The sequence below is a fragment of the Rana temporaria genome, chromosome 9, assembly GCF_905171775.1.
Source record: "Rana temporaria chromosome 9, aRanTem1.1, whole genome shotgun sequence".
Classification (NCBI taxonomy): Eukaryota; Metazoa; Chordata; class Amphibia; order Anura; family Ranidae; genus Rana; species Rana temporaria.
Genome location: NC_053497.1, coordinates 130344867 through 130372506, shown reverse-complemented (window position 1 = coordinate 130372506; position 27640 = coordinate 130344867). Strand labels below are relative to the sequence as shown.

Below are 27640 nucleotides of genomic sequence, written 5' to 3'. Positions count from 1 at the left end.
ATCAAACTATCTTTATGCCTGGTAAAAAATACCTCACCCTAGCACAAGATATTTGTTCATGAATATAAAAGCTTCCCATGACTGGGTGGTCGCTAAGATTGTGGCGAGTCTGGATGCAGCAAAGATTCTGTAGACGATTTGTCACAAATGTTAAACGGCTTTGGGTTTGACCTTCTCTATACTTCTCCCATGGCCAGAATTTGTGACAATGGGTGGAGATATCGGAGTTTTTTTCCACTCATCAGGGGCACTAAACAAGGATGTCCCCTTTCTCCCTCCTGTACGCCATTGCGGTAAAAAAAAAAAATATAAACTCTTGTCCAATTTAGGTTCATATGCTGACCATGATCTCCTATGTATCTGTGCTTTATTTTTTCTCAGACTTAAAGCGGAGTACCACTCAAAAATGGAACTTCTGCTGTCTGGATTCCTCCCCCCTCTGGTATTACATTTGGCACCTTTCAGGGGGGTGCAGATACCGGTCTAATATAGGTATTTGCTCCCACTTCCAGCGAAAAATCGCGGCAGGATCCACGGCTATCTCCATTACCCCCCCCCCCCTCCTCCGCTGTCTTCTGGGAGACACACAGGTCACAGAAGACAGCAGGGACCACTCAGAACACGCAGCACGATTCGCACATGCGCAGTAGGGAACCAGGCTGTGAAGCCGCAAGGCTGCACCCGGGAGCCAAGGTGACGGATTGGCTTCGGGTGAGGACATCGCGGACGTCCTGCACAGGTAAGTGTCCTTCTTTTAAAACTCAGCAGCTGCAGTATTTGTAGCTACTGACTTTAATTTGTTTTTTTTTTAGGTAGAACTCTGCTTTAAAGCGGAACCATACTGCATCTGAGCACCACAATCGCCATTTATTTAAATTGTACTATTCATAGCAAACTCACTCGTCCACCCATGTCTCCATGCTTTATTTTGCTAAAAAAAAGCACTGTGAAAAACACCCCCTAGCATTTCTGTCTGTGGCTATTTTATGTAAGGGCAGATGATTCATGCATCATTTACCTGGAATCCATCTACTCTTAGCACATGCATGCATGCATGCAAGGGGGTGTGCTTAGCTGAGAAATCCCCTCCTCCTCTCCTGAAGACTTCTGGGATGTATGACATAATTTGCCTAGGCCTGAAAACGAGGAAGTAACTGGCGAAATGTAAAAAAAAAAAAAAAAAAGAGAAAGAAGGTTTAAAACAATTTAATCTACTTTCCTTTCTATTTACTAATGCAAGCAGCAGAGGAATTAAAACGAGTCAATGATGATTGAGAGAGTGAAGTTCTGATTTAGGCTGGCCATACATGACCAGCTGAAATTCAATCAATGTTGGGTCATGCTTGCATCCTCCTGCCCCACATCCATTGATTAAAAATAAAACGGCGATGGACAGAAAATTGTCGATTGAACAGCGCCTGCATCCAAACGGGTTTAGATTTATTTTATTCAGCCTGTGAGCTATGGGTGTATGGCAAGCTTTAGTTCTGCTGTGCAAGGGATCAGAGGAAGCCAATATAAAAACATGTTCAGTTATTTATACTAGCTATATTTAAAAAGTAGGATTTATATTAGAATTTTCTGCCTGGAGTTCATCTTTAAACATGTTGTTCTCCTTCAATACTGACTACACAAAGATACATTTCACAATCTCTCAAACATGACAGTTGAGTAACTAAATGTCACCTTTTCTCTCCTCCTCTTCCTCTCAATGTGAACAGTATCTCGTAAGTATTTGCTTGAACAAGACTGCATCTTAGACTACATTGTGAAACTTATTGCTTGCTTCCGTCCCCACAGCTCCCTATGCATGCACATTTGGTTCATCACAGAACTGCACGCTGTGTTTATGTTGATCTGTCGCCCGTGTTGATGTATACAGTTGTCATACCTTATGAAACGGTGGAAATAGTGCAAATTGTTTAAAAGAATGAGAGCGGAGGGTGGGGAAGCAGTGTTCTGTAGGACTGACTTGTTTAATACAAGTAGATTTACCATCTTCAAATAAGCAATAATAAGCATTAATGAACACTTATTCAGCTCTATGCATCTTTTGGCTTGGAAAGACATAACCTGGGAATATATGGTAATATAACTGGTTGCCATTCTACAATACCAACTTTGCAGCCTCCTATATAAATAATTCTGCTTGTAATATAAAGAAAATAATGTAGAACAGTAAGCAAATTTTTTCTTCTCGTCAATTATTATCTCTCCCTGGCTACCTATCAGTCTGTATGCTACCTGTCCCACCATAACAACCCTAATTAGTAAGAATATAGTTACATACTGCCTCCAGAATAGTAAAAAGTGACCTTGCATAGTGATATTCTAACATGATCACTTTTTTCCCCCCGCTAAGCTTTATAAATGAATTGATGTTAAAATATTGCCTCCATTTTTATATTTGGTGTAAAGAGCTTGGCTTCTCCCACTCCATGGAGTGGCTTCATTTTGGTGTTCAGAGAATGCCAAACTGTCATTAAAGGCTAGAACCCGGGACATCCTTGTTTGCTGGTTAGAATTGATCCTGGCCAAAGACATCAGAGAAAGCTCAAAAATGTAAGCAAGATCCAACCATTTGACAATCTATCAGCAGGAATTTTCTGTAAAAACAGGTGTCTTGTTTTGGTTATTAGGACGTGGGATCATATGATGGGTCCAGCCTGTGCTTATTTTGGAAAGAATGGAGATCGAGTATTTCAACCTGTCCAATCCCTTTATTCTCCGAGAACACAGATTTGGACCTGAGAAGAGGGGCTGTAAAATTTAAATTGTGGAGCAGCCATGGTATTATCCAATATATATCGACACCCCTAGTGATCTATTTTCTGTATAAGGGAGATGCCGTAATACTGATTTCAGTCTAAAGTCTGCTAGAACTATAGGTTTAGGAAAAGCAAGTGTCAACAAACTTTAATGGACAAATGCAGCATGTTTTGTTGAGATGCTTTTAAGATCATTCGGAGTTCATGGCAGATGAAGTTGAACTGAATTTGATCTGCCTTTGTATTCCCATAGACATGAATGGTGTTAGAAGTGAACAACAGTCTGTCCACGCTGGCCCTAATACAGTTTACACATTAGGCCTCGTACACACGATGGGTTAACCAGAGGACAACAGTCTGAAGGACCGTTTTCATCTGTCCAAACCGATCGTGTGTAGGCCCCATAGGATATTTAACCTTATGTTAAAAAAATGGCAACTTGCTTTAAAATTTAACCAATGGATTTCTAACCGATAGGTCAAAACCGATTGTTAGTATGCAAAACCAGAATCAAGTCGACGCATGCTTGGAAGCATTGAACTTCGATTTTTTCAGTTAGTCGTTGTGTTTTACGTCACCGCGTTCTGACACGATCAATTTTTTAACTGATGGTGTGTACGCACGACGGACCATCAGTCAGCTTCATCGGTTAACCTATCGTGTGTACAAGGCCTTAGAGTAAGGGAAGATTAGAACCTTCATCTGCTTACCTATTAGAGATCTGGAGAAAGTATGCAGGTCAAGAGTTTTTCTTTTGGCTTCACTAGGTGCATCCTTGTCCTGGGTCAGTGACTCAGAGAGTAATTAGGTCATAGACACATAGATAACTGGGCAACTAGAATTTTCACAAGGAGGTCACCAATACAAGGTTTTCTTTTCAATTGAGAGAGATTATGGGCTTAGCAGTTACAAATTACACAGGGCTGTTCCTGCTTACTGCTTTCTTAAGGCATCACTGCAAGCACCTCCTTCGTCATGCCTAGCTCCACATTCTAAAGCTAGGCCCTACCCATGAGTGATCCCAGGGGTTTCTGCAGGTCCACATTACATACAAAGTAAACAATGCATGGAATCTGTGACCTGGGTATAGTAGCAGAAAGAAAGGATAACAGGCCATTAGAGAAAGTCCATTACTACCACAAAACCAAATTGTCATCTCCTAGACCTGGAGTTATCTGATTTTACATTGCCTGCTCTTTTTTTTTTTTTTTTTTTTTTTTGTATTCATAGCGCCTTGTTCCTTATATTTTGGTCTGGCTGTGCTGAAAAACAACAAATATGTGGCTAATGGGCAGAAAGATATCTGCCTACTCGCAAAAGATTCAGAGGTCTTCCTCTACTTTGGCTGATGGATTGACAAAGTTCATTTGTTGAAATCTCCTTTCCTCCTGCTTCATAGCAAAAGGAACCATTACCTGTTGGTCACCAGAGACTGACCAGATACTCTTAGTTATTCTACATGGACCAATCGTTGCTAAGTGACTCTTGAATCAATCGCAGCACCTGCTTAGTTGGATCGTGTGTGACCAGTGTTAGTCTGTGTTGTGTTCATTTCTCTGCCTGTGTGTGTTCAAAAGCTTTGGTTTGCCTCGGTGTTGTCTCCTGTCATGGTGCGTCCACTCACCCAGTGCACTACTGTTTTGGCTTGTATCCCATTTACTGGGCTAGTTAATGACACAAACCGGTTTCTCAGGGCCTTCCGAGGCTATGCCGAGAGGAAGAGACGGAAGCGAGAGAATGACTCGGCAGCTGTTATTCAGAGGTAGGGTGATCACCGAGTTTGCATGTATATTGATGGAGGGTGTGCAGACAGAACCTTCCATTTTATGTGCTTTTACAACGCAAGAAGCATAATTTCTAACATAGCACAAAAACGATTTAATGAAAATTTTTATTGGGCAAAGAGTAGAAGGCCAGGCAACACTTTTACTGTTATATAAGGTTTGAGAAGGGTTAAAACCCTCATTTTTTTTCACGGTTTCCCCACTAGGTAAAGCAATTAAGTACGAAGTGAAAAAATAAATATCACCCATGTGATGGGAAATGGCAGCTTTTGCAGTTGTAGGCCTCACCTCATGTATCGGTGACAAATAAAATTGTAAAACCTTATAACATAGATGCGCTGGAATCGATGCTAGGCTTTCTTCAAAAAAATAAATAAAAATCATAGTGGTCTATGTCAGGTGGATCTAGGCTGCTCAAAAAACACGAAGAGGGGTATTGTCCCACATAAATGAGACAATTATGCAAACAGAAGAAACCGTGTGCCAAATGATCAGTTCATTTGCAGTGGTGGTGTAACAACCAGTAGAAATATAGTAGCCAACACTTTTTGGGGTCCAGAAAAATCATCCTTCATTAGTGCTAAAATTTGAATGCTGGGGTTCCTGATGTGGACTGTATTAAAAACTGCCAAAATGAATACCTTGAACAAGAAGCATGCAGAGCACAACGGCTCTATGAAGGCATCGTCGGCATCCCCTTTTGGGAATTTTTAACACAGTTCATATCAGGAACTCCAGCAATTAAATTTCAACACTGATGAAGGGAGGTTTTCTGGCCCTCAAAATGCATTGGCTACCGTATTTCTACTGGTTGTTACATGATTGTCAATAATAAACGTTTTATGAACTTATGAACTGATCATTTGGTGAGCCGTTTCTTCTCTTTAAATAACTGTGAAACTTCAATCCTATACAAATGCTCTAGGAACAAAAAGACAGGGAGTGATGGAAACCACCTAATATGGGTCACAGAGAGCAATAATAACTTGACAGGGTTATAACCTTCCCAGAAACGGAAAAATATTTTTTACTTTTTTTCTAATTTATTAAAACTTTAATAAAGTATTTACATGCTTGTTTAAAAAAAAAGGGGGGGGGAATCAGGCATCTTCTAGTGGCTGCTACTAGACAGGACTTACATTATAACTGGTACACAGGTTGACTTTATTTTTGCTGTTTGAAATGGGGACATTTCCCCGTTTTTCTATTGCCTTAGGGATGCAACAGAAAACTTTTCTCTTACATCTTGTTCTCGGACAACTCTAACATTTTGGATTTCCCTTAACTTTCTCAGGGTCAATAGTCACCAGTACACATAATGGCTGAATCTTCTTGAGGGGGAAACAATAAAACCTTGACAGAGAGTTTAACCCTTGGCCATTTTATCCAAAACTAAAAGCACAGGTTTTGCTTGGGGATAGACTTTAACATCTTGCCACCCATGTAATGCATATGTGTGGGGGCAAAGAGGGTGGACACTAACACATGTGATGGATGGCCAAGGTTTCTGTGCCGAGAGCTTGCTACTTGTGTGTTCCCAACACAATGACCAAGCTGTCAGACAACTCTTGGTGTCTAGTCATAATTAAGGGCTGACAGGACAGGCTCCCGATCATATGACCACTGTGACAGCCCTTCACGGTGGGTCACATCATCCAGAAATTTGTGCTTGAAGGCATGGGGGGTGGGTGGGATTGAGATAATCAGACTTTGTGACAAACATTTTTTTAAAACCTATTTTTCTGCCAGGTTTTTATGTTTGCTTGTGACCCCACAGACGGAATTTCCCCTCATCCCTTTCCTGCAAGGCTTGTACAAGAAGCATAGGATTAAGTGCTATCAGGACAGTAGGGCACAAACATTTATAAAAACTCAAAAGTTTTAATCCTAACACACTGACCCTTCTATACTCCATCCAAAACTAAGAAAAAGATGAACGTAAGCACCTGATTGGTTGATAAAGGCAACACCCCTACCTCTCTGCTCCTATCAATAGAAGGCCTTATGCATCTTGCTGATGGTCCCATTTTAATTTCCGTCACCGGCTGTGGAACATAATTTCTGTATCAAAGGAAAATTTGACATACTGTCTCACACCATACAACAAGATCATCGTCTTGTCATTCCTCTTACCACTTTCAAAGGATGTGTTCAAGTGGAAAATCTTCCCGCTGTTTTCTTGAGGATAATCAAATCTGCATGTAACTATTTCTGACACCCACAGCACAGGCCCCTAATCACAGAGCTGCCGGGAGCTAATGTACGGCAACCCTCACAATGGCAGCTGCTTAATGCCATATCTTGACGAAGGGGACCTGTCAGTACATTTTTATGTATCATTTGTTCTGGAGTGTTCAAGTGCCGTATTAACCCATGTTAGGCTGTCAGGAAGAAAATACAGAGCTCTCTGGACTACCAATGAAGGGAGCTCAGGGTTACAATTCTGTAATTATTAACCATCTTCTACAGTATATATACTTTACGCAGGATAGAAATACAGGAGCTGCCACTGCCAGTTTAATCTTGAATGGTGCAAGCTTTGTCCCTGTCATCTTTATCCTTGCTTCCTCATTGGTCTGAAATATGCAGGTCTTGGGTTCCAAGGTCACTGGCTGCATGCTTGTTCCTGACTCAATAAGTGACATCCCTCTGATACTTTTAAAGTCTCTGCCTTACCTGAAAAATATGTACTCCCCCACAGCTCTATTTGCACTGAGAAAAATCCAACATCTTTGGATACAGAGTGCACTTGACTCTCTGCCCCGCTTCCAACAATGCAGCGATCTGTGCTTGGGCAACCAATCACCTGGCCTGATTACGGTCATGTGGGGTTGGGAACATGCTCTTAGCGCTGTGTAAGCTCTAACCCAGTGTGTGGTTGTTTTTTAGGAAAGTTCTGGAGAGTGAATGGGACAGCGTGGAAACACTTTAAAGGCTGCTTACCATGTCGGCTCTCCCAAGAACCCTTTAGTTGACCAAGAATGGTTGACTTTAAGGCCAAAACTGCAATGGCAGCTTCCATAGTTTTATCCTGATAGGTTTGCCTTTAAAATGAGAAAAGTTGCATCTGGGTGGATTCACAATTTTAGCTCAAGATTTTATCGGGTGAAGCAGGTCGGCATTATTCATTCATTCCCTAAATCTTGTAAGCAACGGAGTGCATTTTCTAAAGTAAACTCAGAATGAACAGCCTTTATGTAATCATCTGATTTTATGCCTGCGTGATGCTGCTCTCTATATGACTCGCTTCTCTCCACAGGCTGCAAAGTCTCCCAGCAGCCTTCCCTTTCCTCTGATAAATCAGAAAATTATCTGCCACTTTTTCCAGGCACCACCAGACCAAAATGTAACCAACAAGAAGCTAATGATTATCTTTTGTATCTGCACATAACAGGGTTGTTCTAAGTGCTTTTAAACTGACCAGCGTATACTGCCTTTCTTTAAAGCCGAGTTCCAGGTATGGCAATTTTTACATAGTTACATTGGTCTGGCTATGTGAATGCGACATACCTGGGGGATCCCTCTAGAAGCTGGAAATTACTGTAGTAGGCACCACTGGTCCAGCAAACTTCACTAGCTTCTGGGTTCTGTGCCAAGCGGCTGACCTGCTGCATCGTGAATACAAGAGGTTGCTCGCTTGGTACGAATGCCATTCAGGGAAAAACTTTACATTTTCTCAATGAATGCAAGGTGTTCTCTGATACATTGACATGATGGAGAGGCGGCAAGGTGACCTCCACAATCTCCACCTTGTCCAGACAACACTTTGGAAAAATGCAACGTGTTCTCTGAACAGCTCCAGTGCTGAGCAAGAAACCTCCTGTGTTCACAAAGCAGCAGGTGAGCTGCTCGGCTTGGGACCCAGAAGCTTGAGGAGATCACTGTAGTAGCAGTGACTCCATGGGGATCCCACAGGTATGGCACATGCATAGTTGCATTGACCAATAAAAAACGCTATACCTTGAATTCAGTTTACATGAGTCCTAGAAAGAAGGGGTTTACCACTGCCACATATCAAACATTTTAACCATGTGTGGTATTTTGCAAGTAGAGAGAGAATTTGTGACACAACAGTGGAAAATTGGAATGACAACTTTGCATGGAGTCAGGCTTAAAGGCCAACTCTACTTAAAACTGATATGTAGGTGTTCCTGGTTGCTGACAAGGAATAATGTGAGGTCTTCTAATCCAAACTGCTGCAGCCAGATATAAAGGCAAACGATGGTGGCACATGTCAATCTTTCATTGCAGATGAGTTGGTATAAAATAATTGAAAATCCAGCTGCAGGGGAGTCGCGCTGCGATTAGTAACCCGCGGTTACTTGTTGATCAGTGGTAAGAAGATTAGTCGGGTTGACTTTTAGGAGACTGGGTTTCAGCTGACAAAGTGACACCTTGGTTAAATGCCTTGAAAAGCTGGAGGAACACACAAACCTCTGCTGAAAAATATTGGTTGTGTGATCTCCAACAGACACACAAAGTGACAGGTATCCCAACCCAATCATGGTGACCAGGACTGCAATATCAGTTTGTAGTGGACTTGGCCTTTAATGCCATTCAAAATGAAAAGCATCAACTCTGTAAGCATTTTCTTTATGTCTGCAATATCTGGCACAAGCCTTTCCTGAAATTGTCCATGTCTGCAGCTTTCACAGCATGAAACTATAGTACATTTTCAGTGAGCACATATTTTTAGTTTCTGCTTGAAATGGAATTTTAGTGATGACTTCGGTCAGCTGGATGTACAGGTGGATGCACAGAATTGTGTCCGCTCTGCCTATACAAAGCAATGACAGGCTGGCAGCAGCCCTAGGTGTCTGCCTGTGTTCAGATGTAATCACACATTGATCTATCACCTGCAGTTAGGGACAGATGATCGCCCCTGGATGCAGACAGCTTGGATCCATGTGCAATCATTTAAAAGCAAACATTGATGAAAAGCTGTGACCACTGTCAGCCTATCCTCCCCCCCCTTTTTACAGGCTGGATGGCTACAACTATCCACACCCTCTTGCTAGGCTGCATTAAGTAATGTATAGGGATTTATAGTCCAATACATGTTATCCCAGCAGTCTCTGCTCAGTATGCAATGGGACCTTTTTTTTTTTTTAAACCCATTGTTAGATTGAAGAAATCTGTAAACCTGTTACTATGTTCAGTAATTAAACTAACAGTGGAACTGTATAGCATGGACCTGAAAGTATTTGTAGATGCTGGCCCAGCTCCCCCAGGAATCCAGAAACCTAAGCTACTCTAGTATGCAAATTTTGACTTCTGCAGACAAGGTCTAGCTAAGACACGCCCCCTCCAATGCCTCTCAGTTTGTCCTTTACGATGGGCAGCTCCATTACAGTGAAGTGCAAGGGGGGGAATTAGAGATGGACTATCTCTGCAGAGGTTTGCATATGAGTTTACCCTGGCCCAGATTCAAGAAGCACTTGCGCCCGCGCAACCATAGGTTGCGCGGCGCAAGGGCTTACTTGCTCCGGTGTAACGAGTGCTCCTGATTCAGGAACCTCGTTACACCGACTGCAGCCTAGGATGTGACAGACATAAGCCTCCTTATGCCTTCACATCCCAGGCTGCATTCTTGCGTTGGCCGCTAGGGGGCGCGACCTTTGTGATCGGCGTATAGTATGCAAATTGCATACTACCACCGATTCACAAAAGTTGCGCGGGCCCTGCGCATGCAAGGTACGGAGTTTCCGTACGGCCACTTTAGCATAAGTCAGCTCCTGCTAATAGCAGGCGCAACCGATGCTAAAGTATAGCTGCGCTTCCCGCTCGCGACGTTCAAATTTTACGTAAGTGAACCGTGAATGGCGCTGGACGCCATTCACGTTCACTTAGAAGCAAATGACGTCCTTGCGACGTCATTTGCCGCAATGCACGTCGGGAAAGTTTCCCGACGGAGCATGCGCTGTTCGCTCGGCGCGGGAGCGCGCCTAATTTAAATGATTCCCGCCCCAGGCGGGATCATTTACATTAGGCAGCCTTACGCACGGCTGATTAACATATCGCCCGCGCAATTTACGGAGCAATTGCTCCGTGAATCGCGGGCAAAGCGCAATATTTGCGTGGGCGCAGAGAAACATTTTTGCTATTTGCCCACGCAAATATTGCGCGATTCTACCTGAATCTGGGCCCCTGAGTTTTCAGGTTTTTGATGTCCTCACATACACCAAAATGGTCAGTCCAACAAGAATAAAGGAAATTATCCAAAATCTGTACTTTGAGGCCTCGTACACACGACCGAACATGTCCGCTGAAACTGGTCCGCGGACCAGTTTCCGTGGACATGTCCGACCGTGTGTACGGCCTAGCGGACAGGATTCCTGGCCGAGCGGACAGGTTTTCAGCGGACAAAAGTTTCTTAGCATGCTAAGAAACTTGTCCGCTGGAAAGCTGTCCGTCGGACATGTCCGATGGTTAGTATGACTCATCGGACATGTCCGCTGGTTATGACGTATAACCAGCGGCCCGAAATCCTGCGCATGAGTCAAATTGATTCAACGCATGCGTGGAAGCATTGTACTTCCGTGTCAGAGAACGTCTGTGTCGTATACGTCACCGCGTTCTCTGTCCGCGGGGATTTTGGTCTGATGGTTTGTACACACATCAGACCAAAACCTCCCAGCAGACATGTCCGATGAAAATGGTCCGCGGACCGTTTTCATCGGACATGTCGGGTCGTGTGTACAAGGCCTAAGAAGAATCAGGACACCTGTTTTTTTTCTATGGCAGTCGATAGATCATGGTCATTCATTCAGAATGAATAGCTCTGCATGAGCATCACCTATGGCAGGGACCAAGTGACCCATATTTTGGTCATGTAACCCACTGATTGGGGAAAAATCATACATAAAATGAACACACTTGACTTATCCCTTATCTTGCAGGGTTGAACATCTACATTAAGTTCAAGCAGGCTAAGGCCCCTTTCGCACAGACTGTCCGATCAGGGCCGCCTGTCAGTTCTATGGACCGGTGGATATCAGCGACCACATGTCTGCTGACACCCACCGCCATCTGATCTGGTCTTCCAAAAACAGATGGATGGTTTTCCTATTCCCTATCTGTGCAGTGGATCGGATCTAATGGCATCGGATATTAATGGACAGGTTGTCCGTTTCCATCGGATTGCCCCATAGAGAACGGGACTGTGTCAGTGTCTGCTCTGCATAGCAGAACAAACATGGACCCGTTATCCACCTGTTTAGCGGGGATCAGCGGAGAGATCCCCGGCTGAGCAAGCGGATTCTACTTAGCGAAGACGCTTGTGTAAATGGGGCCTAAGCGCTCCCATGTACTGTACAGTCCTAATGGAAGACAAACCAAATTGCAGGGCAAAGCAACTGGGTCTCATAACTGTTACCCTCTCCAGCTGCACATATAAATGCTGGTACATCTGTGAATGTAGAAGCATGCCACCCATCCCCTTTCCTCCCATGTTGCAGCACTGATAACTCAGCACTAGGAGAAGAATTGTTGGTTCAAGTTGTAAATTGAAGCTAGCGCAGAGCTTCCTCACATTGCTCCTACTGATGAACGCAGGGAAAGGAATTTGCAAGGTATTAGCAGCTGAGAAGGGTGGAAGTAAGGCGAACCCATTATTTTCCCAGTAGGGACAAATCACAGGTTCCCTTTATTGTGAAATAAATCGCCTTGTGACCAGAGCAGGTGCTTACCAAACTACCCAGTTTAATTTGAGATTTTAGTCACATCTCGGAGGCATAATTTAATGGTTCATACATAACACGATTCTTTTCCTTTTTAATGTTCTCTTCTTCTCTCCCACAGGAATTTCCGAAAGCATTTACGGATGGTCGGAAGCCGCAGAATGAAAGCTCAGTGTAAGTAGAGAGCGAGAATGTTGAAAAGGATTGCCCTCTGATGGGCCTTTTGTCTGTTTTTATGGTATTTCATATAGGAATTCCCTTGTGTGTTCACACATAAGGCTGAGAACAGGCTACGGTGATGTAATAGTCACACCGTCTAAGAAACAATTTGCTGCCTACACACACAGTTCAGAGTCTGTGAAAGTCCAATTTTGCAGAGAGAGAGAGAGAAAAAAAATGCACAATGCTAGCAAATTTTCTCTGTAGGTAACAAGGTAGGCGATAACAGCGCACTTGCCATAAAGCTTCAATAGTCCTGAGTGGGAGGTCCTGCCTTTTGTATTACCACATAACCAGCCTAAGTATTATAAGACTGCACGTCTGGCATCCTACACACACATAAACGGCATCAAATATTCACTGCAGGTGCATCTTCCAGGTGCATGCGTTTTAAATGGCAGTGATTGATTCACCACCAGTGAATGTTTGGTGGAAGTCACGTTCAGTGCTTCGGAAAGATGTCCCAATACTTATGGTAATATAGTGTATATACATTAAGACTGGTCTACACTTCTTAATAACTCTGCAGAGCATTTCTCCCTGCAATGGCCAAGCTACATGCTGTTGTAGGTAGGTAACCTTGTTCTTTGGAACCATTGCCGATTGGTTACAGGAAATGTTTTGAATATACTTGAAAATCTTTGTGCGCAGTAAAGAGGACTCTTCCTGATTAGGAGTGCTTACTATCCCTCTGTGATACTCTATTATTTCAAATGCTTAAGTTATAAGTAGGGTTTTTTCAATTTGAGGGATACGCGATATACAGCCTAAATCCTATTAGTAGAAATTGTTTTATTGTTAAATATATAGTCATAAAATATTTAATTAACACTCTTTAATTGAATTAAATACTTTAATAGTTCAAGGTATTGCTGGTATAATTATGTGTACATGTCTTTATATTAGAGTCTTGTATTTACCTACACAGCAGCACTGTGAATTGTAGGGATCTATCATGGTGAGTCAGTAGTAGGGGCTTTGTTCCCTGCACAGTGCTATCAGTCTAACATGGGGAATGCAAGCAGAAAAAAAATGGGGGAAAAATGTCTGTGGCTCTTCAGGGGCTGGGCTCATTAGTCGTCAAAACAAGCAAGCATTGAAGCAGAAATACCAGTTTGTCATGAAATATGTGTTTGTTCTTGGTTTGAACCACAAGCCTGAGAACACATCATTCTAATAAAGGCACAGTAAAGATATAATGTACCTGTATGACTTAAAAAAATAAGCATCCATATGTTCTGCAAAGCAGATTATTACATGAATTCTCTCTTTTCCGTATACAGCTTTTGCTGACCGCCGAGAAAGGAGCTTCAGCCGGTCCTGGAGCGACCCTACCCCAGTCAAAGCAGACTCCATCCATGATTCCAAAGAAAGTAAGCACTGGAGTATTTAGAGGTCAATTGCATAGCTTAAACACCCATACCTTTGTGTAACATATGGACCAAATGGTTTCATACTTAATACTCCAGCCACTATAATTTTCTATACCCATCCTATTCCCTTCTGTACTTAAAACCACCCAACACTTACAACCTCCTTTTCTCACAAAAACATCTATAATGCCTTAACTGTAGGCCATTCACCTCTGGAGTAAGCAATTTAGGCATGCCTTGCACATGGTGATCAAAAAGGATAGGAAGTTTGGATATTATTATACAGGATTTACATTATAAAGAGGCAATACAGTACGGCCCTTTTCACACTGCCGGACCGTTCAGGTCCGCCTGTCAGTTTTTTCGGCGGACCTGAACGTCCGCTCCATTCTTCTTTATGGAGCGTCGGATGTCAGCGGTGACATGTCTGCTGATATCCGACCCGATCTGTTAAAATCAGACCGATGGCGATACGTTGCCATCCGTCCATGGCGGATAGGATCGGGTGAGATCTGATGAAAACGAACATGCTGTCCGTTTTCATCTCTCCATAGGAGACAAGCTGCTCCCAGCTCAGTGAGCAGAGTGGGACCTATCTTCCACAGAGAGATCTCCCGCTGAGCTGGCGGACTGCGACGGATCCGCCTGGTGTGAAAGGGGCCTACAACACAATTCAAGACAAGAAGGGCCTCTTTCGTGAGAGCTAACAAAGGTAATAGCCGTGTGGGAATGAGTTGTTCAAGAAAGAACAGATTTTATAGGCTTCAGAGGTATTTCTTCCCGCTTCCAGTTTTGTCACCAGGACAGGAAGTAAAGGGAAATCTCCCTAATATGGTACAGACAGCAAAAACAAACAATCAATAAAATCCCTGAAGTGACAGCCCTTCCCTGTCCTGTCAGAAACGTTAAGGCTTTGGCCGTGGACATAAAACATTACTACATTATTATTTTTAGTGGTATTATACAGGATTTAGATTGAATTACTGTTCATATCTTGCTGCTTTGGACAATAAACAACTTGATTTAAAATAAATAAATAAAAAAAAGCTTTGGCTGATACCCTACTTTCATTTTAAGTTCTAAAACTGTTTTGGCGACACCATTTTATATACAGATACAACTTGCAGGTCAAATGTTAAGCTTGGCCAAAAAACATGCATTTCTCTTATATGTGCGCTCTTGTTCATCAGGCAATGACCTGCAAAATTCCTGCACAGCTCTGAACGAGGAGTCTGAGGATTTGAACTGGGAGGCCGAGAGAGAAATGGAAATTACGTCTTGTGAAGGAGAAGATTTTATTCCACCCAAAATCATGGCAAGTACAATTTTAGCCCCTTAATGGGTTCTTCTTACCATTAATATTACACCCGTTGCCAACACGCAGACATAAACATGTTTGTGCTACTGGTGGAAATTAAACTGGAAAGCCATTTGTGACTATTGTTACATAGGTTGAAAAAAAGACATAAGTTCATCTAGTTCAACGAAAAAAAAAAAAATACAATTCCATATACACAACCCTTCACCCACATTTGATCCAGAGGAAGGCAATAAATGGTGTAGCTCAGTCCATAGTGGATTTTTCCAAGGATTATTTGGAGAATGCTTTTGGGAAAAGAGAAATGGGCCAGGAAGTGAGGAGAATTCTCCCCACTGGGGACACCTACAGCAATAAAAAGTTCTAGCTCTTCCATACCCTAACCAAAAGTAAAAATAAGTTATGGTGGGGTGTCATTTTAATGAGTTATAGCCCTTTTATGGGGTTACTTCTCAAACTGGTGAGAAGTTCATTAAGGAGAACTTTATGAAGCTATATCAAAGACATGCTTAAATTTTTTTTATGTATGTCTAATCTGTTGGCACTTGTATGCTAAAGGTACACACTATACAATTTTCTTTAGATTTTTTCCTTCGGGTTTACCTAAACCATATGATATGAGGTCAAACCTCATGAGGTCCTCATAAGGTCAAAGGCTTGCTGTGGGAGTGCCTACATTGGCAATTATGGGCAACAGGAGGAGGTACTTGTAGACCTTACAGGAGGAAGAGAAGTGGGTATCACCAGTGATGTTTAGTGATCGTGTGAAGAACAGGCAGGAGGTGGGGCAGTGGCACAAAGTCTGTAGAATGAAATGCTGCGATTTTGCCATCTATTGGCGGTCATAATGCTTGAAGTTAATCAAGCTTCTAATTCCAGCCACATGTGTGTGTACAGTACAGACCAAAAGTTTGGACACACCTTCTCATTCAAAGAGTTTTCTTTATTTTCATGACTATGAAAATTGTAGATTCACACTGAAGGCATCAAAACTATGAATTAACACATGTGGAATTATACATAACAAAAAAGTGTGAAACAACTGAAAATATATTTCATATTCTAGGTTCTTCAAAGTAGCCACCTTTTGCTTTGATTACTGCTTGGCACACTCTTGGCATTCTCTTGATGAGCTTCAAGAGGTAGTCACCTGGCGCAGCACCCCATCACTCTCCTTCTTGGTCAAATAGCCCTTACACAGCCTGGAGGTGCGTTTGGGGTCATTGTCCTGTTGAAAAATAAATGATGGTCCAACTAAACGCAAACCGGATGGAATAGCATGCCGCTGCAAGATGCTGTGGTAGCCATGCTGGTTCAGTATGCCTTCAATTTTGAATAAATCCCCAACAGTGTCACCATCACACCTCCTCCTTCATGCTTCACGGTGGGAACCAGGCATGTAGAGTCCATCCGTTCACCTTTTCTGCATCGCACAAAGACACGGGGGTTGGAACCAAAGATCTCAAGTTTGGACTCATCAGACCAAAGCACAGATTTCCACTGGTCTAATGTCCATTCCTTGTGTTCTTTAGCCCAAACAATTCTCTTCTGCTTGTTGCCTTTCTTTAGCAGTGGTTTCCTAGCAGATATTCTACCATGAAGGCCTGATTCACACAGTCTCCTCTTACCAGTTCTAGAGATGTGTCTTCTGCAAAAGGTGGCTACTTTGAAGAACCTAGAATATGAAATATATTTTCAGTTTCACACTTTTTTGTTATGTATAATTCCACATGTGTTAATTCATAGTTTTGATGCCTTCAGTGTATGTATGTATGTATGTGTGTGTATATATGTATATATATATATATATATATATACACACACACACACACACACATATTCTGGTATATAACTCACCTAAAGCAACTGAAAGTGCTTGTCGCATAGTATGCATCGCCTTTTTTTTCTGACTGTATTTCTAAAAAATGCATTTCATGTTTGGAGACTTGGAAGCACGAAAAATAATCATGTATTCTCCCCGCAGCTAATATCATCCAAAGTTCCCAAAGCAGAATATATTCCTACCATAATACGAAGAGATGACCCTTCCATCATCCCCATTCTCTATGTAAGAATTATTTACTTCGTATTAATAGTGTGTACTGTATATATTTTGTGTTTGTATTTCATCGCTCTTGTAGTATTTGAGCTATTTGCACAATACCGGTACTTGTCTTCGGCGTTAAATTGTGGCAGCAAATATCGATTTAGTTTTAGTCTTAGGACTAAAATGGCATTATAGATTTAGTCCCATTTGAGTCTTCTGCAATTGCTTTCGTTTTAGTCATATTTAGTCAACTAAATCTCCAGTAGATTTTAATTGACTATTTGTCCTATGTTTTAGTCAACTAAATTCTCCAGCACATTTTAGTCGTCTAAAATCGAATGGGTGTAATTAAATTGGAATGCATTAGTTCAGCCCTCAAATTCTCCACTTGTCTATTCGCATTTTGTGAGTGGAAAAGTTTTACAACTCGGTGATCCCGCACTTCTCCTCTAACTCCAGTCACAATCCGGCCACCCCTCTCACTTCCTCCGCCCTGGCAAGGCTGCAATGGGGATAATGTAAGGCTGCAAAAGGGTGTAGTGGCAGAATTGGTTGTATGCAGAGCACACCGCCATTCTGCCTGTGCTAACAAGCACACACTTCATCTTAATGCAATAATGCTTTTTAAGTTAAAAGGTTCACTAACCATTTATTCGATCTGCCATTCATTCAAGTCAAGAGACATCAACACCAACTATTCTCATCATAGCTCTCAGCAATCAATCCCTTGCCGATGCCCCCACTTTTATTATAACAAAAGCTTTCACAAACAGCAGCTGATTGGCCACAGCATGTGACCTCCTCCATAGGAAGTGATGTCACAGCATGTGACCTCCTCCATGGGAAGTTTGCACACAGCATGGGGGCTCCACACAGCAAATGCCCATATATGGATTTGACAACACAGGATGTGACAATATATGATAACCCTTCCGACGGGGATATTTAGATACATACAATAAATGAATACAATATAATACAATAACAACACGATACAGTAATAATACAATAACAATACAATACAGTTCCTGATGAGGGGAGCTTATCTGCAGGTGTATGCTCACATCACAATACAATGTTGATCAGGCCCCGAGAGATGACAAGAGCATATATCCGCTAAACCGACAATGCAGGGGGCACTGTAAGACTGCAATGGGGCCAATGTAAGGCTGCAATGAGGGAACAGTGAGGCTGCAATGTGGGGCACGGTGAGGCTGCATTGATGGGCACAGGTGAGACTGTGCTGAGGGGAACTGATAAAGTTGTTGTTGTTGTTATTTTTTTTAACTTAATTCTGCATAAAAAATTTAAATGTCATTTCATGAGATAATTTAAATGGCATGATTAAAGGTGGGGCAGGGTAAGAGTTGGGTGGGGCAACTGGTGACGAGTAACCCTTGAGACCTGGCTAGTAGCTCAGATTTTGAGCCCTGCATTAGTTAACATTTCCCTACAATTTCCAAACTCTTTTTATACTGCTGGAGTGAAAAATCGAATATGTTATTTATGGTAGTGAGGTATTAGAAGTCAAATTTGAATTTAGTTTTAGTCTTAGTCTTCTCAATTTAATTTTAGTCTTTTTAAAATGGCATTTTATAATCGATTGGGCAGGAAATAGGACTTTAACGTTTTTTTTAAAAACTATACATTTTTTATTAGCAAACATTTTAAGACAAATAATTATACAATTTGATACATAATGTAATATAACAACAAACTTAGGAATGCATGCCTGCCAAATGCTATTCGGCCGCTAGCGGGGTGCTTTTACCCCCGCTATCGGCCGAGAAAGGGTTAAAACCACCGCAAAGCGCCTCTGCAGAGGCGCTTTGCCAGCAGTATAGCCACGGTCCCCTATTGATTTCAATGGGCAGGAGCGGTATACACACCGCTCCTTCACCACTTCAAAGATGCTGCTTACCGTCCTGCTAGCGCACCGCTCCAGTGTGGAAGCCCTCAGGGCTTTCACACTGGAGAGACAGCAGCGGCTGTTTCAGGTCGCTTTGCAGGTGCTATTTTTAGCGTTATAGCGCCTACAAAGCGACCCAGTGTGAAAGGGGTCTTATAGTCTTTTGACTAAAATGCCATTTTAGTTTTAGTCATCTCAATTGCTTTAGTTTTAGTCGTATTTTAGTCGACTAAAATAGTATTAATTTAGTCGACTAAAATAGACAAAATTAACGCTGCTTGTCTTATAATACATATTTGCCTGAGAGTTAAGCATTACCCAAAGCAAGTCTAGTCACCAATGCTTCTACTGCTGGCTAGATAATAAAAAGTGATTGGATGCCATGGACAGCAGGAGATTAACAATATTTTATATACACACTGTCCAATATACTCAAGGTGGTTAATTCTTGTCACCAAAATCTTTAAAATGTGCTCTTGACCAGTCCTTAAATGCAGACTGAGTAACAGCATTGACCATTCACATAAATTTTACAAAGATTATTTTAAAGACTATGTGAATATTCAATTGTATATAGCAAATATATTTTTTCGAGATGGTGTATGGTTGCTGTGTTTAATTATTATTATACAAGATTTATATTGTCCAACAGTTTGCACAGTGCTTTACAATATAAAGGCAGAGTGTACAATTACAATACAGTTCAATACAGTAGGAATAGAAGGGCCCTGCTCATGGTGCTTACAATTTAAAGGGAGGTGGAGGTGCTACAAAAGTTGGCTCTGGTGGCTAAAGTATAGTTTTTAGGTGGAGGTAATCTAGGCTTCCGTGAATAAATTTGTTGTCAATGATCGCCTAAACACAGACAGCGCAAAAGCTAACACTAATACTGGGGTAGAGATTTTCAGAGGGTGGGAGAGGTTCTGGAGAAGTCATGTAGGCAAGCATGGGAGGAGGTGAAAAGGGAACTAGAGCACAAGATGTCTTGGGAGTAGCAGAGTTGATAATTTGATCAGAAAAGTTTCTATCAGTCGATTTTGTGCATTGTCCAGAAATAATAAAATCTCTAGACATACCATACACATTGCAATCGCAATGAAAATGGCCAAAACGTTTTCAGCCCATCCAGTTGTTCCCTCTTCAATTTAACTTTTAAAAATGTCTACTGAAGCCCTGCTAAGCAGGCAGATGACCTGTTCCTATCCATTCATTTTATGCAGAGTGGACACAAGACACAGCCCACTCTGCTCTATGGATGATTAGGTGTAAATAGACCGGCTTTACTGTTTACACCTGACTGCTCTTTGATCTGCCTAGATGGAGGGGACCGGATCCCCTTCCTTCCTTTTTTTTTAACAGATCGGATTGGATATAGGCGGTTGTAAACAGACAAGTACATTTACACCTGCCAGTTCATAGGGTACATGTACCATCCGATCAGGTCCCCCTGAAAAAGTGACATGCAGACCTGATAAGATCGCCCGTGTGAAAGGAGCCTAAGATGGTCAGATTGAAAAGTGTAGGCACCTTTATGTTGTACCCAAACAGGCAGAAAACAGATGTTTATTCAACAATTAGGTTTTCTGCTGTGAGATCACTTTCCATAAAGGAAACCTGTCATTTGTGAAATATACTCCACCATTTCTGAACAAGCAAATAGTTCAATCAGAGGTAATGAAGAACTCCTGATACCTGCTTCAGGTCAGTGACTCAGAAATTACTGAAGCTTGTGGATCAACATAACGGTCAGGTAATTGGCATTTTTAAAAGGAGATTCCAGCAATGGCAGCCTCCATGTTGCTCAGATTTTCTCCCTGTCATAAGAATCATCAATAATGTCAATAATCTGCCTCTGAAGTTGATATTTGTTTGGCTGTTGAGCCAATCTGACGGCTTCAGTACTTTGTGAATGACAGATTTGGAGTATGTGGATCAGGAGCCCTGGCTGACTTGCAGTGGAAGTATTAAGGCCAAAAACTGCCTGATTGGTGACACTTTTAGGTGGACTCCAGTCATTGTACATGTCTCAGGACACGTTTGCTTGAAAACAGTTGTACTGCTAGTAGACACTTTTTTATGGCATTTTAGTGGCCATTTCTGGACACCCCAAACTGCACTCTCTTCCTTGTACAAAGTTGGCTTTAGCGTTTCTGTTCTGATCACTATTCACCCCATTATTGTCTTTTGCGGTTTAGGACCATGAACATGCAACATTTGATGACATCTTGGGTAAGTGGCTTCCTCCTCCTCCTCCTTGCATCTGATTTATTTTCTGTTTTTGCATTGGGTATTCTTGGGTGCCTTTTTTTTGTTTTGCTTTGTTCTGATTATGAACTCTATTGGTTATCAGTAGAGTTATCGTTTTTCACTATTCTCATACACACACATTTAAAATGTCTCTTAGGAAAAGTTGTCAGAATTAAAAGAAAAGGTCACCTGTAACATTGTCCAAAAGGTGAACTTATCCTTTAAGCCAAATATATAATGAGCGAGTGAGAACGACTGACTCGGAAGATGATTCAGAGGTTTGATGGAACCTATTTGTTACATATAAGAATTAAAGGGGAGTTCCACCCACAATTTCACTTTTTAAATATAAATACCCCTGTAATACACAAGCTTAATGTATTCTAGTAAAGTTAGTCTGTAAACTAAGGTCCGTTTTGTTAGGTTGTTACAGCATTTAGATAGTTTATAATCTTGAAATAGACCGTGGCCATCTTAAGTGTGGGCATCATGAAACCAGACTGTATGACTTCCTGGATTTCAGCTTTGCATATCTCGCACATGCTCAGTGCACAAGAAATGTAATAGGTTTCAGTCAGGTTTGCAAGGACTACTGGGAAACATGATGCCTATCCCAGAAACCCTTGCAAATAGCCTAGGCTAATAAGGAGGAGGAAGTAATGAAGGACTACAAAATAAAGGTATTTACAAGCAACAAATTAAATAAAAATTGTCCATTCTGAACACTATGAGATTAGAGCATGCAGCACAGACAAACATAAAAAAATGGGTGGAACTCCACTTTAATATTTGCCATTTTTACATAGGCCTAAATCTAATATTTCTCAATCGCATTCTGATAAACTGTAGAATCCTCTTGGTTTTGTTCTCACTCAGCGTTTCTAACATGGCTACAGTTATTGGGAGACAGTGAAATGTTTAGACCCCTTCTATATACTTGGGTGATGGCTGGTCTAGTGAGTTCACCCTGCTGAATAGTTTGTTTATTCAGCATTTGCTAGCCCAATTCACTGGATATTACCTAAAGTGTATGGCCTTCCATTAACATAATATAAGTGTTTAGGTCTACTACTTCAGTCTGAAGAATAAATAAATCAGCAGCTTCACATACTGTAGCTGCTGACTTACAATTAAAAGGACACTTGTGTGTCAAAGGATCCAGTGCGGTCCATATCCGGGGGCCGGTTCTTCACTCGTCTTAGGTTCCCCGGCACAAGCACATTAACTGTGGAAAAGCGGCTGTAACTGCTTGCAGGGGAGGTGTTGTTGAGGAGAACTTGCAGTGGAATCACCTAGGTGTTTCCAGTGGAAGTGGGAGTGGGTACCTGAAAAAAATAAGTATCCACTTCCCCAAAAAAAAAAAAATGTGCCAAATGTGGAAGAGGAGGGTGAAGTTCCACTTTAAGCAGCAGTATCACACCGTTTATCTTCCTGTGACCATAAAATGTGCTCACAGTTTTATTTTTATTTTTCCCCCACAGAGGAGATTGAGAAGAAGCTGAATGTATACAGAAAAGGGTGCAAAATCCGACAGATGCTCATTTTCTGCCAGGTACCTGATCAAGTTTTTATGTATTACACAGAAAGTTGTAAAAAACATATTATTGTGAATTATCACACTTGTACACATAGATATTATTCTTCTCACAGTGTTCATCAGACTGTAGCAAGTCAGATCATTTTCTGCATGGAAGAAGTCCAGCAATATCTAGTCTTCCCCCCAGCCTTGCTGTCTTTTTCATTCTTAGGATTTCAGTTCTTTCAATCATAGAGTCTCAGCATGTGGCTGTTACCTTGGGCACTCCACGTGCAAATGAAGCCTGCCCAGAGAACAGCCACTCCTCCCAACTGACACTTGGCCATCAAGGCTTATTTGAGATTTTTTTTTTGTCCATGACAGGGAAAGGGGTACCAGTGGAAGGCAAAATATATTCAGAATAAACGTCCGCTTTAAACTGTATATTAGCTGATGGAGTTGTGCATATTTTCCATTTACTCTTCTCCTTAGATATGTTCCTCCAGTAATCTCCTCTCTGCTCTGATCCAATCTCCTAGGAGTTAAAGGATTTCTCAGTATAGAGAGAGGCACAGATTACGATAATGTCTACTGCTGGAATATGCAATACATCACCAACAAATGTCACAGCATATAAGAAATTTACATGAATTTAGTCGAATCTGTAGGAGAGTTGTGTAAGCCAATTTTATACGTTTTTTTCCTCACCTACTCTGCTCTTCTTCCAGGGGGGACCTGGCTACCTCTACCTATTAAAAAATAAAGTTGCTACATTTGCCAAAGTGGAGAAAGAGGAGGATCTTATTCAGTAAGTTGAATATTCTTACCCTCGTTACACAACTTGCTATCCTTATGGAATTACCCTTTCTTATGTATTCCAATGACTTCAGAATGCCACAAAAGCCTAATTAAGTTTCTCTGTAAAACTTTGCATTATTTGCCAATATTGTCGGTCTGTATGTAGACAGGTTTATTACAGCACGGGCGCAGCCAAGTGTTTGTACATGAAATAGAACCATGGATAATTAGTTCTTTCCGCGTTCTCACTTCTCATTAATTCTCTCCTTGCTGCTGTCTCAGCCAGGAATAAATGTTTGCAGGTTAATGACGTAGGGGACGGAAAGGTTTGGGCTCACCCTGACCCTCTGATATATGAAGGGCAGACTGTGAAATCTGTTTGACGATTTAAATGTTACTCAGCGGGTGAGGATTTTTTAAATGCAGAGGATTTTTTTTTCCATTATTACAAAGGCTTGTCAGCTACAGAGCGAACACGCTCATCTGATAAGTTCACATATGCGTACCATACAGGGTCCCTATTTATTTGTGAAAATTGGCTTATTTTGAAGAAAGCCTGTAGGGATATTTTTCACATTAGCAGCCCCTGTGCTGGTTAAAGCCAGGTAAACACTATTCGTTAGTTTTTTCCCTTCAACCCCGCGGGTTTCCATCATACACGTCTGATAGAAGCTGGCCGAATGGCTGGCTTCTTTCTGTCGGACAGACCACCCTACACATGGGCCAAATGTGTTTTTTTTTTTTAACTGGCCATTGTCTCCTAACATTCGACCCATGTCACCTGCGCCTAAGGTGTTACTCCCTCGCTGGCTGAAGAACAGTAGAATCTCGCTCTGTTAGCAATCCTGAAGCTTGTAGAAAACTTCCTGTTGCTTTACAATATATACAGTAAAACTAAGCCTGCCTTCTTAGACTTCCACACACATTTTTGTAGCATTGGCAAATTAGCATACCCATATTCCACAATACAGGTGTTGGTGTTGCGCTCCAGTATTGCCTTGCTGTGGACAGGAAGTGTTCCTTTTGCATATGTATATACTTTCAGCAAGCTGGTCTCTGGAGTAGGGACTCTGGTGACATCCCACTACAAGGTCCTGCCAGTGTATACTTTTGATGTAGAGTGCCTGCTAGCCATTATTAGCCATAGTCTACGCTGGGTATACACTAGTAGAAATTTCAAATTAAAATTTTTAGGAAAATTTGTAAGAAAAGTCATTGAAGATTATGCTTGCTTTTAACATTTGATTTTGGAATGAATGGACCGTACAAAATGAAAACCACATAGGCCGTAACGCCGTTAGAAATTCGTTCATTTGGGAAAATTTTTCCATCATTCTCCTTTGAAATTTCTTGACCCCCACTAATAATTAGAAAAACTAGCCAACGTTCTAACAACAAAACATTGTGTATACCCAGCTTAATTCAGCTATACAGGCTTACTTTCAAAGAAAATGTGTGATGATAAGCAATGGAAGCTGCCACCATAGACCTCTGCTTCTGAAAATATTGTCTCTCTGCCATGCTGAACATTTATGTTATGAACAGTTTACCACTCTGCAAATGAAAAATGCCAGTTTTTGCAAATACTTAAGCTGACCATAGACATATATATATCTCCACTTGCAGGGTCAGGTCTAGGGCATCATTGACCCCAGATCTCTCCATAAAGAGGACATGTGATCCCTTTTTTCTATTAAAGGGAATGTTTACACTACTTGTAATAGGAATAAAAGTGATCCGAAAAATAAAGGAGCAGTGTAAGAATAAAGCAAAATTAATAAAATCGCCCTCATTGCAGAAGCGACCGCATACCTAAGTCGTGCACACATATGTAAACTGTGTTCGCCCCACACAAGTGAAATATCACTGCAAACTTTAGAGCGAGATCAATGATTTCAGTGCTAGACCTCCTCTGTAACGCTAAAGTAACCTGTAAAAAAAATGAAAGTGTCACCTATGGAGATTTTTAAGTATCGTTTGTTTCCATTCCACAAGCTTGCGCAATTTTAAAGGGTGACATGCTAGGCATCCACTCGGCGTAATGTCATATTTTACCAAAAATGGGATTATATATTTTTGCATTAATAATCAATAGTGTTTTGTTTAAAATAACGCTGCGCAAATACGGTGTGACATAAAATATTGCAAAAATCGCTATTTTATTCTCTAGGGTCTCTGCTAAAAATAAGGATTTTCTATCAAAAAATGCAAATTTAAACTTGTAAACAAAAAGTACTAGAAAAAGCTTGGTCGCAAAGAGAAAGGGAGAGAGGGAGAAAGGGAGATTAAACATTCAACTAGATAGGCTTGAAAACATTGTCCAACTCCTGTTATTGCTCCAATGATGAGCTGGTGTTGGGAGATTTCTGCCTGCTCCTATATTTATTAAATTCATATGCTCAGGAAAACAAAGCATACAATGGGGTCCACCATTAGGCATGACACCCTGTGTCTATAGCTGCCATTAAAATATATTAAACATATATATATTATTAAAACAGTGTACATGTATTCCCTGTGTTGCTGATATATTATTCCACAATCCGGAAAGGGAATAATAAACAAATCTGTGTATTTACAATAAAAAAAACAAAAGATGAAAGAGCAAGCGTTTAATTATGTTAGCCACATTAAGGTAAACAGCAATAATGATTTAAAATATGCAATCATTGGAAGTATAATGTACTTTTCATGTAAGTATAACTCCTATTGATACCTAATTTAATTTGGTTTTCTTTCATAGGTTTTGGAGAAAGCTTAGCAGGTTGATGAGTAAAACCAACCCAGAACCCAATGTAATCCATATCATGGGGTGCTACGTCTTGGGAAACCCTAATGGTGAAAAGGTATGGCATAATAAACATACTAATTTAATACTAAACAGAGAACTCCTAAATTTATAATAAAGAGAATCTGAATGGACCTAAATTTGACTGAGCAAAAAAACAAAAAACAAAAAGCAGACATGTTCTTTGCTCTGCCTATTCTTATAGCTAGATTCATAGAGGGCGTCCTAACTTTGCGGCAGCGCAGCGTATCGTGTTTTACACTACGCCGCCGTAAGTTAGCGAGGCAAGTACATGGTTCACAAAGTACTTGTCTGCTAAGTTATGGCGGCGTAGCGTAAATCGGGCAGGCGTAATGGCGTCTAATTCAAATTTAGCTAAGGGGGCATGTTTTATGTTAATGGGGTTTGACCTGACGTGATTGACGTATTTTACGAACGGCACATGCGTCGTCCGCCTACATATCCCAGTGTGCATTGTGGCAAAGTACACTGCACGGTCCTATTGATTTCGACGTGGACGGAAATTACGTAAAACCCTATTCACAGACGACTTAAGCAAACGACGTAAAATTTTCAAATTTCGACGCGGGAACAACGGCCATACTTAACATTGACTACGCCTCCTAGGGGCAGCTTTATCTTTAGGCGGCCTATCTCTTACGTAAACGGCGTATCTGTACTGCGTCGGCCGGGCGTAGGTTCGTGAATAGGCGTATCTAGTGATTTACATATTCTACGCCAACCGCAATGGAAGCGCCACCTAACGGTCAGCCTAAATATTGCACCCTAAGATAGGACGGCGCAAGCCGTCGTATCTTAGATAGGTTTAAGTGTATCTCTGTTTGAGAATACACTTAAACTTGGGACGGCGCAGATTCTGAGTTAGGTTGGCGTATCTACTGATACGCCGGCCTAAGGCCCCATACACACGGGAGGATTTATCCGCGGATACGGTCCAGCGGACCGTTTCCGCGGATAAATCCTCTCGAGGATTTCAGCAGATTTTAATGCGATGGAGTGTACTCACCATCGCATTGAAATCCGCGCCGAAATCCTCTGGCGATGACGTGTCGCGCCGCGATTATGACGCGGCGACGTGCGCGACGCTGTCATATAAGGAATTCCACGCATGCGTCGAATCATTACGACGCATGCGGGGGATCCCTTCGGACGGATGGATCCGGTGAGTCTGTA

The 27640-nt window shown here is 41.6% G+C and overlaps 1 protein-coding gene across 4 annotated transcripts in view; it reads left to right on the top strand.

Moving 5' to 3' along the window:
• The window catches only part of NSMF (NMDA receptor synaptonuclear signaling and neuronal migration factor), an 84344-nt gene that overhangs the window by 46321 nt on the left and 10383 nt on the right, over positions 1-27640 (top strand). For 2 of the 4 annotated variants that reach the window (XM_040324508.1, XM_040324511.1), the window contains exons 5-14: positions 1722-1727; positions 4462-4530; positions 12353-12405; positions 13734-13823; positions 15014-15138; positions 17126-17209; positions 21293-21326; positions 22826-22896; positions 23589-23668; positions 26402-26504. In XM_040324508.1, the coding sequence (XP_040180442.1) occupies positions 1722-1727; positions 4462-4530; positions 12353-12405; positions 13734-13823; positions 15014-15138; positions 17126-17209; positions 21293-21326; positions 22826-22896; positions 23589-23668; positions 26402-26504 (715 nt within the window). The remainder of the gene's footprint in view (positions 1-1721; positions 1728-4461; positions 4531-12352; positions 12406-13733; positions 13824-15013; positions 15139-17125; positions 17210-21292; positions 21327-22825; positions 22897-23588; positions 23669-26401; positions 26505-27640) is intronic. The other 2 variants (XM_040324509.1, XM_040324510.1) reach the window with 2 other exon arrangements.